Below are 16113 nucleotides of genomic sequence, written 5' to 3'. Positions count from 1 at the left end.
TATTTCGTTTAAGGACCCTTTAGACAGAAAGTTAGAATCTTTTCATAGAAGGGCTTTTTTACATTCAGTTTATATTCTCAGACCAGCTATTTCTATTGCTGATGTAGCTGCTGCTTCAACTTAATGGGTGTCTAGACTTTCAGAACAGTATTCGGATGACTCTGTTAGTGCAAATCTACTAAGTTTGCTTTGGAGTGCCAATAATCTTATTTGTGATGCTGTTTTTGATATTATGAAGATTAATGTCAAAAGCATATATTTAGCAGTACTTGCCAGGAGAGCCTTGTGGCTTAAATCCTGGTCTGACGATATGGTGTCTAAATCTAGATTATTGTCTCTTTCCTTTCAGGGAAATAAATTATTTGGTTTTGACTTAGATTCTATTTTTACTACTGTTACTGGAGGTAAGGGGGCTTTACTTTCTCAAGACAAAAGTCAAGAGGGAAATACAAAGTTTCTTTGTTTTCGTTCCTTTCATCAGAATAAGGAACAGAAAGCTGACTCCTCTGCTGAAAATCAAGGTTCCCCTTTTTTAGTCTTGAGACCTAATGCTAACTGGAACAAGTCATAACAGGGTAAGAAATCTATCCCTACTACCAAAACTGCATGAAGGTGTGGCCTCCGATCTGGAAGTATTGGTAAAGGGCAGATATTGGGGCCGAATTATCAATGTGCGGACGGACATGTTCCGCTGTAGCATACGATGTCGGCATTTATCATTGCACAAGCATTTCTAGCAGAGGGTGTCATATCTGACTGGGATGATTGCTGTCTGCCACCTCAGATGTGGTGGACGAGTTAAGGAGAAATCGGTCTTAAGACTGAAGTGGTCTTAAGTCCGCTGCTTCTTAACTTATATTTTTGGGCGAGCCTGAAGGGCTTGTGTGGAAACAGCTACATTCGCAGCTACATAAATCAGCCCCTGAGCCTCTTTTAGGTGGCTTGGTTTCAGTCTGTTAAAGATTCCTGGGTTCGGAATATTGATTATCAAGGACATTGAAAAGGATTCAGATCAAGGCCTCCCAGAGCAAGTTTTTCTGTCCAATGTTCCAAGGAAATCTTTAAAAGCTCAAGCTTTTCTTCAGTCTGTCTCAGATCTGGAAGATATGGGAGTGATTGTTCCATTACCATAACAAAGATAATTTCCAATTTCTAAGGTCTGCTTTTCTGGACAGGCATTTTCAGTTTGCTACTCTTCCATTTGCTGTGGCTACAGCTCATAGAATATTCACAAAAGTTCTGAGTGCCCTTTTGTGTGTGATCAGGTCTCAAGGTATTGCAGTGCTTTCAAATCTGGACGACATCTTGTTCAAGCCCCATCTTTTCCTTTAGCAGTATGTCACATCAACCGGTTAGATGGTTGGATGATCAAAGAGTTATTTGGTTTCTCCGACCTAGGTAACATTCTTGGGTTCCCAAATAGATTCAATATCCATGAGTCTTTCTCTAAAAAGGTTAAAATAGGTGTTGGCTTGTCTAAACCTTCAGTCCATCTCATTTCCTTAGTGGCTCTGCGTATGGAAGTCCTAGGTCTTATGATTGCAGCCTCAAATGCAATTACATTTGTTCGATTTCACGTTTCCGGTCTCTTCAACTTTTTGTCCTGCATCAATGGTGCAGAGATTATACTCAGCTGTCTCAAAGGATATTTGGGATCCTAGTACAAGTCAGTTTCTAACTTGGTAGCAGTATCATCAGTTTAATATTCAGGGGGCTTCTTTTGCTCAACCTACCTGGACTTTTATCACTACAGATGCAAGTCTCTCAGGTTGGGGAGCTGTTTGGGGGTCTCTGGCAAAGTTACTAATTAATATTCTAGAAATCCGTGCAATTTTCAGGGCCCTTCAAGTTTGGCCTCTGTTGAAAAGGGAGTCTAATCTCTATTTCCAGACAGACAATATCACATCAGTAGCTTATATCAACCATTAGGGGGTGAACTTGGCAGTTCCCTGGCAATGATAGAGATGTCCCGGATTCTCTCCTGGGCAGAAGCCAATCCTTGTCTAGTCTCTGAAATTCATATTCCAGGAGTTAACAAATGGGAGGCACACTTCCTCAGTCGTTAAACTCTACATCCAGGGGAGTGATCTCTTCATCAGGATGTGTTCAATCAGATTGTTGATCTTTGAGTCTCCAGAAATAGATCTGATGGCATTTCAATAACAAACTTCCCAGGTATTTTGCAAGGTCAGGCAGAGTAAGTGGATGCTCTACTTTATCTTTTTGGCTTGCTTATCTGTTTCTGCATCTGGTTCTTCTTCCCAGAGTGGTTTCCAAGATAAGGCTACAGAAGTTATCTGTAATCCTGATTACCCCATCTTGGCCTCGCAGGATTTGGTATGTGGATCTGCTTCAGCTGTCCAGTTGCCTTCTTTGGACTTTTCCTCTACGGTCAGACCTATCTCAAGGTACATTTTTTTTCGCAGAAATCTCAAGTTTCTTGATGGCATGGAAATTTAACTAAAATAACACAAGCTTACCCTTTAGGTAGAAATAGCAACTCACTAGTGTGACAATCCCAAACTTCACAATATAAATGTAAACACTAGAAAACAGAGGCTCTACCAAACAATTAATAATAAACTAAACTATTAGTACCAGACTAAAAGCATAGGTAATCTCATCTAGGTGACAAATATATTTGACACATTTATTTGTAATATAATATAGTAAATAAAAACATATTTATTCAAATACAATGCATAAGAGTGATAAGGTGCACCTTATTAAAACAAAAAAACAAACAATTGATCAATGAGTTAAAACTGTGTTTGCAAAATAGTATTTTCCTGGAGTTATGGATAATCTACTGGAAAGAGCTGCTTAATTTGAAAATCGTTGGTTTAAAACGGACCCACAATTTTGTTTGTGTCCTAATGGATAATAACCATAGTCAGCACCGCTATTCCATGGAAACAAAAATGCAGATAGGCTTCCCGTTAGAATTATGAGTTTAACCAGTTCACTTTGTACAAGATATTGGCGTGTAATTGTTTTCACTGGGACCGGAGGGGTTTACTCACCAGAATCCGAAAGCATGTACCTTTCTGACCGCTTTCTCTGATCTGCTATCCTGCAGCGTGCAGTTGGCGTTCAGGCATCCGTTGACAATCCTCTGACGTGTTCTCGTCACGTGTCAGCCTACTCAGCCAATCAAGCAGTCGGATTACCAGTGTTTTTTTAAACCCAGTCTGCAACAAAGTTTCTTTCAGTGTTGACGTTTTTCAGTGATCTATATGCACTTATCTCCCAGTGTCGCCACTTCAATACTCCACACTAAGCCCAGGATAGTGTAAAGCCCACAGGATAATCAAATAAATGGAAATTGAACTCCTAGGGACCGATTTATCATCGCTCTGTCCGACATGATCCGCTCAGTGGATCATGTCCAGCAGACATCAAAGAATGCCAGCAGCATACGCTGTCGGCCATTATCATTGCACAAGCAGTTCTTGTGAACCACTTGTGCAATGACGCCCCCTGCAGATTCACAGCCAATTGGGGGTGTCAATCAGCACGATCGTATAGAATTGGGTGGATTAATGTCTGCAGCCTCAGAGCAGGCGGTCCAGTTATGGAGCAGTGGTCTTAAAGGGACAGTTTACCCAATATGACAAAAAAAATTAAATGCTTTAGATGAATTAATTACATAGGCTATTGCTAGTCTAACAAAAAAGTCAAAATGTATTTGAATAGTGTGTTTTTAGATTTGATTACCCATACCCAGTACTGTATTTTCTGGCCGTACGGCCACTCTGCTTGCACACTCCCAGCAGCACAATATGCATGAGCCGGCACCCATGATGATGTCACTGGTAGTGTGAGGCTTCAGCAGCATGAACGATTCACTGATGGATATTAGACATAACAGTGGCTGATGGAAGTAAAAAAATCACCTCTGTGTAAGCACTATACAGCCCTTCCCAGCACATAATCCCCTCCTGCTCCTGTACGACACTGCCTGTGCGCTCATCCAATTCACTTAGAAACCCCCCCAGCTGTTCTGGATGGTGGAGTTAGAGCCTGTAAACACTTATGGAGGGAAAACATACAGCATGAACAGAAGCACCCAAGCATAGTGACCAGGGCAGAGGGAGGGATAAAGGATCCATCTGAGACACTTTTATTACAGGCTGGATGTTTGTAATTAGAAATCTGACCCCCTCAGATTAGAAACAACCTAAATTTAGCTACAACAGAGCACCCTCAATTGTATAAAATCATGAAAGCAAAAAGTCCAAGGCAATACATATTTCCCTCTCCTGAGTGTACTGGTCCTTTAAGACAGCTGCTTTATAACTGCTTCTCACACGGAAACAGGGGCATCAAGCTCCATTTGGAGCTTGATAATTCGCCCCCTAGTCCTTAGATATAGGGGTTTTTGTGATTGAAACCCTGGTTCAGATTCATAAGCCTGTAACTAGAAAAATCTATCACAAGATCTGGAAGGCCTTTATTTATTGTTGTTTAAATCATGTTTTTTTTCCTGGCATTTTTTTAGAATTCCTAGGATTCTGCAGTTTTTGCAGGATAGTCTAGAAAAGGGTCTATCTGCCAGTTCTCTGAAGTGCCAGATTTCTACTTTTTCAGTTTTGTTCTACAGAAAGATTGCTAATCCTCCTGATGTTCACAGTTTTGTTTAGGCTCTGGTTCATTTTAAAAAGGAAAAGAATATACAGAGGTGCAAGATGGAAAAAAACACACAATATTCTGTACAAATGAACTAAGAACTGATACTCTCCTTTAGGTCAGACCGCAGCCTTCTTGCAGTCTCTCCCTTGTGACTGTGTATAGATAGTAGTAGTAGTAGATGGCGCTGGTCTATTGAGTGATTTTCTCTAGTAAGTGAAGAGAAAAAAGGCTTGATACATATATTGAAGCCAATTAATATGGGTGCAGTATACTGAGCTGGAATCTCCTTATTTATGGAGTAAGTTACAACATTTTTTTCAATTATACACTGGATACTTTTGTCATTTGGGTCTCTATTCATTTATAGTCCACTTTTGGATAAACCTGAAAATTCAGTATTTGACTCCAGGAACCTGTGGACTCTTGCCATCTGACGCTACGTTCCCTTTCAGCTGTAAAGATTCATCTTATGGAGTGAGTATACTGCACCCATATTGATTGGCTTCAATATATGCATCAAGCCTTTTTTCTCTTCACTTACTAGAGAAAATCACTCAATAGACCAGCGCCATCTACTACTACTATCTGGTTCATTTTAAGCCTGTTATCAGTCTTATTTCTCCTCCATGGAATCTTAACCTTGTGTTAAGGGTGTTGCAAGCTCTTCCTTTTGAACCTATGTATAAATTGGACATTAAACTACTTTTGGCTATTTCTTCTGCTAGAATAGTTTCAGAATTATCTGGTCTTTATTGTGCCCCCTTTTCTGATTTTTCAACAGGATAAGGCTGATTTATGGATGTCTTTTTTACATTTTTGCCTCAGGTTGTTTCTTCAGACAAATTAGCAGAGAAATTGTTGTTCCTCCTTTGTATCCTAATTCTAAGAATGCTTCTGAGAGATCTTTGCAGTACTTGGATGTTGTCAGGGCAATGAAATATTACAATGATGCTGCTAAGGATTTTAGACATGAATGAAATTAATATATCAGGTAAGCATAAATGATGTTCTTTTGAGGTTACTGATACTTTAAATTTAGCACAGTCAGCTTAGCGCTTTCGGAATTTGCTTCTGAGCTAAGCACAGAATTTTGTATTTAACCTAGAGCTAAATATATCTTTGTTACCTTCGGGATTTAGCTTTTTGTGCTCACCGGTAGCATAGGCACATTAAGGGTTATCAGTTTTAGTACACTTTTTAGTGCGCCTTTTCAGAGTTATAATCCGTTTCTGTCCTGCTGGAACATTTTCAGTATGTAGATAGGTTCTCAGGACTGGTGGAGGTGGTAAGGCATTCTGATCATAAGATCTTGGCTTCAAACTTGAGGTACAGATTTTATTAAGCAGTTCTCCATCCTCTCCTTACAAAAAACTTTATTGGGGGGTGGAGCCAGCCAAGGACTAACATGGCCGCATATTAAAGAAGCTCCGGAGCTCCTGATCTCAGTAGCTGCTGGGTTATCAGGGGGAACATCGCTGCAGTAAGGGGACCCACATACAGGCCGAAAAAAGGAATAAACACCGGATAAGAAGGGAGGGAGATAGTGGCCTAAAAACAGAAGCGCCACGCAAGTCACTGATGGCGTACTTATAAAAGAAGGTAACATCAGTGGAACACATTACAGAGGCACAGCTGGAGCAAACATCAAGGCTGGAAATACATGGACCATAGATCAAACGACCACAAGTATTACTGATATGTGAACTGTCACACGCAAAATATAGCAGCCCGGTGGGTAACTACTGGTCACACAACACAAAAGTGTCACAACGCTCCCAGAATAAGACACACTTTAAGGCCTGCTAGCCACCATCAGTGCCCACAATTTATCACTTGCACTACAACTGACAACCCCGACTGGCACATTACCCCTTTAACTTGGACAGCGAAATACTCCTTATTCTCCATAGGAATTCGCAAAAGACAGGGCCTAGCTCCACCCGGTTATAAACATTAGTCTATACTCAGCAGCTAGAATCACAAAGGGAGTTATAGAGGGGCCTTCCCTAGACAATCTGGCAGATTCTACACCATATCCTGCCTATATCCCTCCACAGGACACTGCCTTAATATTTATAGGAAACAATTCCCTTATCTCAGATACCAGGAGGTGAAAACATATCCCCTACCACCTTCTGCCTCAAGAAATAAGCCTAAAGGGGACAAACAAACTAAGACAGCAGCAGCAAATGTGAACAAATTAAATACCTTTTTTAAGCCTTTTGAGGGGTCAGGCAACAGTATCATGGACACCACCTTAACGGACAACCCAGTCAACGTTGATAGTTCCCCTCTCCATAGCAAAGATCTGGCCACACTGCTCACTAAAGCGGATCTTAGCACGTTACCCACAAAAGATGACCTCTCTTACTTTATGACCCAAGTAAACCAAGCCATTAAAGATGGTCTGGCGGAGGTGAAACGTGAAGTGACTGCCCTAGGGCACGGAGTGTTACAGCTAGAAGAACAAGTTGAGGAGACATCTAAAACCTCAGACAATATGGTGATGACTATAGAACAACAAAATACTGCTATACTACAACTACAAGCACAAGTATAAGATCTCGACAATAGAAGTCAGTGCCAGAACGTACGCATCAGAGGGGTATCTGAGCAAATACATCCAGCATAGATATCTTCCTACCTGCAAAATTTGTTTAAATATTTGCTCGACCTGAAAGCAGACAAAACCATACCAATAGATAGGGCTCATAGAGCCCTGAGAGCTAGGCCCACAAACACAGCGCCTCCTAGAGACATAGGCTCCTATTTATCAAAGTCTGGCGGACCTGATCCAACAGTGCGGATCAGGTCCGCCAGACTTCGCTGAATACGGAGAGCGTATTGCTCTCCGTATTCAGCGAAGTCTGGGGGACCTGCTGGTGCAACGCCGCCCCCTGCAGACTCGTTGCCAATCGGCCGCCAGCAGGGGGGTGTCAATCAACCCGATCGTACTCGATCGGGTTGATTTCCAGCGATGTCTGTCCGCCTGCTCAGAGCAGGCAGACAGGTTATGGAGCAGCGGTCTTTGTGACCACTGCTTCATAACTACTGTTTCTGACAAGTCTTCAGACTCGCCAGAAACACAGGCTATCAAGCTCCATTCGGAGCTTGATAGATAGGCCCCATAGCCTAATGCTTCCATAAATTTGTGGACAGGGAGAAGATACTGCAAGCAGCTCGGAAAAAATCACCCATCACGTTTGGAGAGGACTCAATTAAAGTACATGCTGATCTCAGCACCCTATCCTTGACTAAACGCAAAGAGGCTCGCTTCTTAACTTTGCACTTATCAGATCTGGACATTCCATACAGATGGGGGTTCCCATTTTCCATAAAAGTTACATAGGGAGATAAAGTCTACATCTACAGAGACTCAGAGGATTTGGACCCCTTTTGTAAGCAGCTGGGAATTCCCCAGCCTTCCCTCCCTTCACTGAAAATTAATGGTAAGGATTATAGAACCCCCAATAATCTTCCACCAAGGCCGCAGTGCCCAGAATGGATGACAGTTCCCAAGAAAAAGAGGAACGCACCAAACACCCAAAGCCAGATTGGGGATGAAAACGATACAACATGAGACCATAATCTACTGAATGAGACTCTACCTACATCCAGGGTTTTGGGCTTTTGAAGGCTCAGCATAGAGCTGATTTCACTGATCTGAAAGGAAATGGTTGTTTTGCCAGTTTGTTGAAATGTATTAATGTTTTGCTAACTTGTTTGAATGTGTTATGGTTCTGCAATAAGTTGGAATCAAGCCAATCTATTTAATGCTAGGCCACTTGGCCACTTAATACCCCCTCCCCCCCCCCCCGAAGCGTCCTACCTCAGAGACAGGACCGGCTGTCATTTAGCCAGCCCCTCACTTCCCTCCAAAGTAGCGTCCATGGCTACTAATATTTTTATTGTCAGGGCAACACCGCTTGTTATGTCCCAACCATTTGCCACACCAGCAATACTTATTATGCATTCCCCGAAAATTGTATTAATAAAGTTGAATTACATTGTTTATATTGTTTGTTTTTTTTGTTTGTCAGTACCGCCTCAATAATGCTGAGATTGCCACGATACTTCTCCTCCTGTCCTCCTCTTTGCTCACATATACCTCTACGACCCCCCTTCCGGAGACATGCTCCACTCCTACATGACCATCAACAACCGGTAAGATCCCTCCTACACACACAGCTGATACACCACCGCAATCACTCATTACTGAAAAGACACTTAGCATTATATCTCATTGGATGTGTTTTTAATTGACATTAAAGGTGGTTGGCAATCATCCACATAACTGAAAAAGGTGGTATTGGCAATTTCCATAGTAGAAAAACTCTCTATATTATTTATACAGAGAAAGTTATTCAAAAATGTGTTAAAAAAACATATAATATGTGTTAAGAGACTAAACATATAAGAAATATATTACATCAATCAGATATCATTTCAAATATTAAAAACTTATATTATCAAAATGGTGTCATATAATAGTATTAAGAAATTCCTATAGTATATAGAAATTTCTACATTTTCTAAAAATCTTGTCAGATAAGGTGATGAGTATGAAATACAACTTAATATCAAAGCTAATCTAATAGAAATGGTGAGATATCTAGCTCAGAGTTCAGACCTACTGGGTACAATATGTTAAATGTATATATACAGTGGGGAAAAAAAGTATTTAGTCAGCCACCAATTGTGCAAGTTCTCCCACTTAAGAAGATGAGAGAGGCCTGTAATTTTCATCATAGGTATACCTCAATTATGAGAGACAAAATGTGGAAACAAATCCAGACAATCACATTGTCTGATTTGGAAAGAATTTATTTGCATATTATGGTGGAAAATAAGTATTTGGTCACCTACAAACAAGCAAGATTTCTGGCTCTCACATACCTGTATCTTCTTCTTTAAGAGGCTCCTCTGTCCTCCACTCATTACCTGTATTAATGGCACCTGTTTGAACTTGTTATCAGTATAAAAGACACCTGTCCACAACCTCAAACAGTCACACTCCAAACTCCACTATGGTGAAGACCAAATAGCTGTCGAAGGAGACCAGAAACAAAATTGTAGACCTGCACAAGGCTGGGAAGACTGAATCTGCAATAGGCAAGCAGCTTGGTGTGAAGAAATCAACTGTGGGAGCAATAATTAGAAAATGGAAGACATACAAGACCACTGATAATCTCCCTCGATCTGGGGCTCCACGCAAGATCTCACCCCATGGGGTCAAAATGATCACAAGAACGGTGAGCAAACATCCCAGAACCACACGGGGGGGACCTAGTGAATGACCTGCAGAGAGCTGTACCAACATAACAAAGACTACCATCAGTAACACCCTATGCTGCCAGGGACTCAGATCCTGCAGTGCCAGACGTGTCCCCCTGCTTAAGCCAGTACATGTCTGGGCCCATCTGAAGTATGCTAGAGAGCATTTGGATGATTCAGAAGCAGATTGGGAGAATGTCATATGGTCAGATGAAACCAAAGTAGAACTGTTTGGGAGAAACACAACTTGTCGTGTTTGGAGGAGAGAGAACACCATACCTACTGTGAAACATGGGGGTTGCAACATCATGCTTTGGGGCTCTTTCTCTGCAAAGTGAACAGGACGACTGATCCGTGTACATGAAAGAATGAATGGGGCCATGTATTGTGAGATTTTGAGTGCAAACCTCCTTCCATCAGCAAGGGCATTGAAGATGAAATGTGGCTGGGTCTTTCAGCATGACAATGATCCCAAACACACCACCCGGGCAATGAAGGAGTGGCTTCGTAAGAAGCATTTCAAGGTCTTGGAGTGGCCTAGACAGTCTCCAGATCTCAACCCCATAGAAAACCTTTGGAGGGAATTGAAAGTCCATGTTGCCCAGCGACAGCCCCAAAACATCACTGCTCTAGAGGAGATCTGAATGCAGGAATGGGCCAACATACCAGCAACAGTGTGTGACAACCTTGTGAAGACTTACAGAAAACGTTTGACCTCTGTCATTGCCAACAAAGTATATATAACAAAGTATTGAGATGAACTTTTGATATTGACTAAATACTTATTTTCCACCATAATTTGCAAATACATTCTTTCCAAATCAGACAATGTGATTGTCTGTATTTGTTTCCACATTTTGTCTCTCATAGTTGAGGTATACCTTTGATGAAAATGACAGGCCTCTCTCATCTTCTTAAGTGGGAGAACTTGCACAATTGGTGACTGACTAAATACTTTTTTCCCCCACTGTATATATATATATATATATATATATAAATATATACTCTGCTTCTTTTAATAGTAGATATTTATCTATGCTACCTGCTCTCCAATTCAGTTTAACATTGTGTATACCCCAATATTTTAAATCACTTGTTCTACCCCCATGGACCTCTTTAAAATGTTTATATAGTCTAGTGTCATCTACCTTTTTCTCAATGCATAAGATATGCTCCCTGATTCTATCTTTTAGCATTCTTTTTGTTTCACCAAAATAAATTAATTTACACGTGCATTATAATACATAAATAACTCCCTTAGTGGTGCATCTAATTAAATCTTTAATTAACAATTCTTCTCCTGTAGTGGGTATAGTGAGTGTGCATTTTTTTACTACTGTGTTGGCAGGCTTTGCAAGAATAACACGGAATATTACTGAAATTGTATTCACAAATAGATCCTTATTTACTTTCCCTTGTTTTACTTTATATTTAAATTCACTAGGTGCTAACATGGATTTCAGATTTTTTGTCTTTCTAAATATTAATTTCGGAGTTGGTAAGAGTTTTTCTCCTATTATAGGGTCTCCTATTATAGGGTCATATAAAATTTGCTAATGTCTTTTAATAATATTTCTAATTATTCCATGATCATTACTAAATTCAGTAATAAAAGGGACTTCTATAAGATCTTTATTATTCTCACTACTTTTTCTTTGTTTATATGATAGTAAGGATTTTCTATCAGTCTCCCTTGCTCTTTCTACTACTTCCTTGATTGTAGCCTCCTTATATCCTCTATCTTTAAACTTATCAATTAATATCTCGATTTGGTTTTCAAAGTCTGACATCCTTAAACAATTTTTTCTAATTCTTAAACTTTTTCCAACTGGAATGTTATTCTCCCATTGTGTGAGATGATAACTATCGGCGTGTATAAAACTATTATGAATCAACTTTTTTAAAAAATGGGTCTTAGTTTCTATATTATTATTACAGACCATAATTTACAAATCTAAAAAAATAATTGACTCTTGACTATAGTTATATGTAAAATTAAGCCCTTTATTATTAATATTCATTAAACCCAACATGTTAATAAGATCTATTTCTGAGCCTTTCCATACAATTAAAATATCATCGATATACCTTTTATAGAGCATGAAGTTTGCACCATAGCTACTCTCTTGGAAAAAATCTTCTTCCCAGTCTCCCATGAAAAGATTAGCATAGCTTGGTGCAAACCTCGTGCCAATAGCTGTCCCTTCAATTTGCAGGTAAAATGTGTTGTTAAACATAAAATACTTATTCTCAAGTATAAAAGCAATACTTTTTAGTAAAAAGTTTTTTTGTTCGGATTTAATTTCAGGATACCCATCAAGAAACTTCTTTACTGCCTTTAGGCCCATATCATGATTGATAATTGTGTAAAGTGAAGTTACATCACATGTAACTAAAAATAAGTTATCCTCCCATTTAATTGTATCCAGAATATTCAATACTTGGGTAGAGTCTCTTAAATATGAGTTTAAATTTCTAACATATTTTTGTAGAAAGGTGTCGACATATTGCGACAACTTTGAAGAGAGTGCCTCTATGCCAGAAATAATTGGCCTACCTGGCGGGTTCTTTATATCTTTATGAATCTTGGGCAAAAATGAAAAAGATAAGGATTTTTGGATATTTTGGGGTTAAAAATTCTGACTCTTTTTCATTCAGGATCTCTGACTTTCTACCTTCTACAATAATTAGAAGTTTTGCTAAAAACTTGTTAATTGGGTTAAGATCTAATTTTTTATAAGTCTTATTTTTACTTAATAGTCTTAAGGCCAGATTTATGGTCACATCATTATTCTTTTTTAATTTTTCCAGTATAAATCTGTCCTTTTTGGTCATATTTGATCTATTATATTTTGATGGTTGACTTTTCCTCAAATCCTTCAATACCATTAGCTCGAATGTTTCAAGATTACTACCGTTAGCAAATGTGGGATTAAAAGTTGATTTATTCTGTAATTTAGTATGGGTGAAAATATCATGTAAAACACTTATAGTTCTATTCTTAGATTTTGCCAAAGGGTTTTTCATAAAGAAACATTTCAATGTCAGGTTTCTACCAAACTTTTTAACATGTTTATGAGTATTAAATTTATTCAATCTTGTACTAGGGGCAAAAGATAATCCAAGACTAAGGATTCTTTCCTCTTTGACTGCTCCACTCCCTCTTGTTCCTCTAGAAGTCTTTTTTTGTTTATCCAGTTTCTTTCTACATTCTGTCTCCCTAGATCTCATGATGTGCCCTCCTTCAGAGGGCTAGTCTCTAAAAAATGTGTCTAATTTTCTCTAAAGTTAGGGGTTTTTGTCTTTTGTTGGTATAGTGGTGTAAATCTATTTTTAACCGGGATCTGCCAATCATTATCATTTTTCCAATGGTGCCTTTCATTCCCATGGAACCTATTTTTTGTTTCATTATATCTATTATTGAATCGTCTATTATCTCTATAAGAATGGGAATTATCATAATATTCATCTCTATCCTGGTAGTATTCATCTCTATTGTGTATGTCCCTAACTTTATTGTAGGGGTCTGGTTTCCATGAATCATTTAATCTCCTAATATTATTATATCTATAATTTTTAGGTTGAATATGATTATTTTTCTATTGTTTCTTTGTATGTACAGTAGTCCACTGTGTTTGAGATCTATCAATTTCTATATTTGTGTTATCATTCTCTCCACTGTTTGCTAATTGCGGGCCCATTGTGTCTCTTTCTAGTTTTTTTTTTCCATTTCGTTTTTAATAAATCTTTTTAATAAATCCTTAATGTATCCAGTCTTTCAATCATAACCTTGTGTTTTTCTTTGAACTCTGATAAGGTTCTTTTTATCTTTTAATTTTTCTTTTAGTTCAATAATTTCTTATTCTAGGTTAATTATATTATCTTTTCTTGACCTTTTTAGGATATCCATTAAATCATTAGAGGCCTTATTTAGAACCCCCTCCCACTCTAATTTAATTAACAATAATGAATTTGTACTGCTCAGGCCACCGTCTTCCACATTCGTAGGCTCACAAAACCTTCAAATGATCATCTCTAGTCACTATATTGATCAAGTGATCACTGTGTAGAGTTTTACAGGGTTTTAACATTTAAACTTAAAAAATCATATTCACAAAACAGAAATATCATTGGTTTCATTAATAGATATATAACATGTGCACTACAATGAACAAATGTTGCACACTCCGAGAATATTGGACTCATAGTTATTTATCTATCTTTATTCTTGTTATTATCTTTCTTACAGCTAATTTTAGATCATGGTTTCTCAGGCTGTATATAAAAGGGTTTAGGAATGGTGCAACGACCGTGTACATAACAGAAATTCTCCTGTCTTGATCTATCTTATAGCTTGATTTAGGCCTCAAATACATAAAAGAAATAGAGCCATAATATACCAATACAACCGTGAAATGGGAGGCACAGGTTGAGAATGTTTTCTTTCTGCCTGAAGTGGAGCAGATATTTAAAATAGTAAAAATAATATGTGTGTAAGAAATCGTTATTAATATAACAGAAGTGCCAATCAAACAGGTGCCAACGCTGAAAAGAAAAAATTCATTGATCCAGGTGTCAGTGCTTGCCAGTTTCAGTAAAGGTGGAATATCGCAAAAGAATTGATTAATTTTATTAGAGCCACAAAAAGGTAACGTAAATGTTAAAGTTGTTTGTATTATAGCGTTAACTATTCCAAGAATCCATGACTCCGATAAAAGCTGATTGCATTGTCTTTTATTCATTATGATGGTATATAAGAGTGGTTGACATATTGCATTATACCGGTCATAAGCCATGGCTGTTAGCATAAAGCATTCTGTTGCCCCAAAAAGCACAGTGCAGTACAATTGAATAACACAATTGTAGAACGAGATGGTTTTTTTCTCAGCTACCATATTTGCCAACATTTTGGGAACAGTGACTGAAATATAAGATGTATCTAGTAAGGAGAAGTTAGAAAGAAAGAAATACATTGGAGTTTGAAGACTCGGGCTAAATCTGATTGCTAGTATTATAATCAGATTACCCAACACTGTTATTAGATAAATGCATAAAAACAAGCCAAACAGTAAATAACAAATTTCAGGAATCTCTGACAATCCTTCAAGAATAAACTCTGTTATTTCCGTAAGATTTTCTTTTTCCATGTTGTATCTTTTTCTGAAAATAATTTAGAAGATAGGAGTAAAACACACACACACATATATATATATATATATATATATATATATAGTGCAAATAATAATACTGATTTTAATATAATACTATAAATATCATTACTCATTAATACATTATAATTTATTACAATCTTTTCAATTTTCAGAGTATTTTTGTTTTTCTGAAGAAGTACGGCTATTCTGTTAAACCCTTGGTCCAGAGCGCACGTAGAAAAGTGATTAGCTATTTTGTCTTGTAGATGTTTCTAGAACTGAACTTTAGACTGAAACATAAGATTTGTTATGCAGCTACAGATTTGTTTTGCTGATACACTGCTTATTAAGACTGTTCTCTTTATTAACTTATTTTTATTGTAAATATCTGAGTTTTGCTTGTGGTATAACTCAATTTGGTGAGTGCAATGCCCAGCTAGTAAACTCTAATATACTTGTATTATTCAGAATATAGTTCTCTTAAAATAAATACTATCATTACAATTTTTTAATATTTTAAGCAACTACATATAATGGCCTCTAATTATCAAAGTCTGGCGGACCTGATCCGACAATGCGGATCAGGTCCGCCAGACCTCGCTTAATACGGAGAGCAATACGCTCTCCGTATTCAGCATTGCAACGCCACCCCCTGCAGACTCGCGGCCAATCGGCCACCAGCAGGGGGTGTCAATCAACCCGATCGTACTCGATCGGGTTGATTTCCGGTGATGTCTGTCCGCCTGCTCAGAGCAGGCAGACAGGTTATGGAGCAGCAGTCTTTGTGACCACTGCTTCATAACTGCTGTTTCTGGCGAGTCTGAAGACTCGCCAGAAACATGGGCCGTCAAGCTCCTTTCGGAGCTTGATAGATAGGCCCCAAATAGTCTATTATACAACAAACCAAGATTAAAGGGACAGTCTAGTCAGATTTAAACGTTCATGATTCAGAAAGGGCATGCAATTTTTTTTATTTATTTTTTTTTAAATCTTTTATTTATATCCAATAGCGAGTACAAGGAATAACAATAACAAAGTAAACAATTTTCTTGCCACT

At 38.3% G+C, this 16113-nt stretch overlaps 1 protein-coding gene across 1 annotated transcript; it reads right to left on the bottom strand.

Annotated features, from left to right (window-relative positions):
* Positions 1–14114: 14114 nt before the first annotated feature.
* On the bottom strand, positions 14115–15053 carry LOC128638850 (olfactory receptor 5V1-like). Its single transcript, XM_053690984.1, has one exon. The coding sequence runs from the start codon at positions 15051–15053 to the stop codon at positions 14115–14117; it is 939 nt and encodes a 312-aa protein (XP_053546959.1).
* Between the last annotated feature and the right edge of the window lie 1060 nt (positions 15054–16113).

Source organism: Bombina bombina, chromosome 8, assembly GCF_027579735.1.
Source record: "Bombina bombina isolate aBomBom1 chromosome 8, aBomBom1.pri, whole genome shotgun sequence".
Classification (NCBI taxonomy): domain Eukaryota; kingdom Metazoa; phylum Chordata; class Amphibia; order Anura; family Bombinatoridae; genus Bombina; species Bombina bombina.
The sequence above is the reverse complement of the archived record's forward strand: the minus strand, read 5'-3'. Positions and strand labels throughout refer to the sequence as shown.

What these genes read in the sequence shown, in the direction of transcription:
- LOC128638850 (XM_053690984.1), bottom strand. Translation starts at nt 15,053, where the DNA reads ATGGAAAAAGAAAATCTTACGGAAATAACAGAGTTTATTCTTGAAGGA.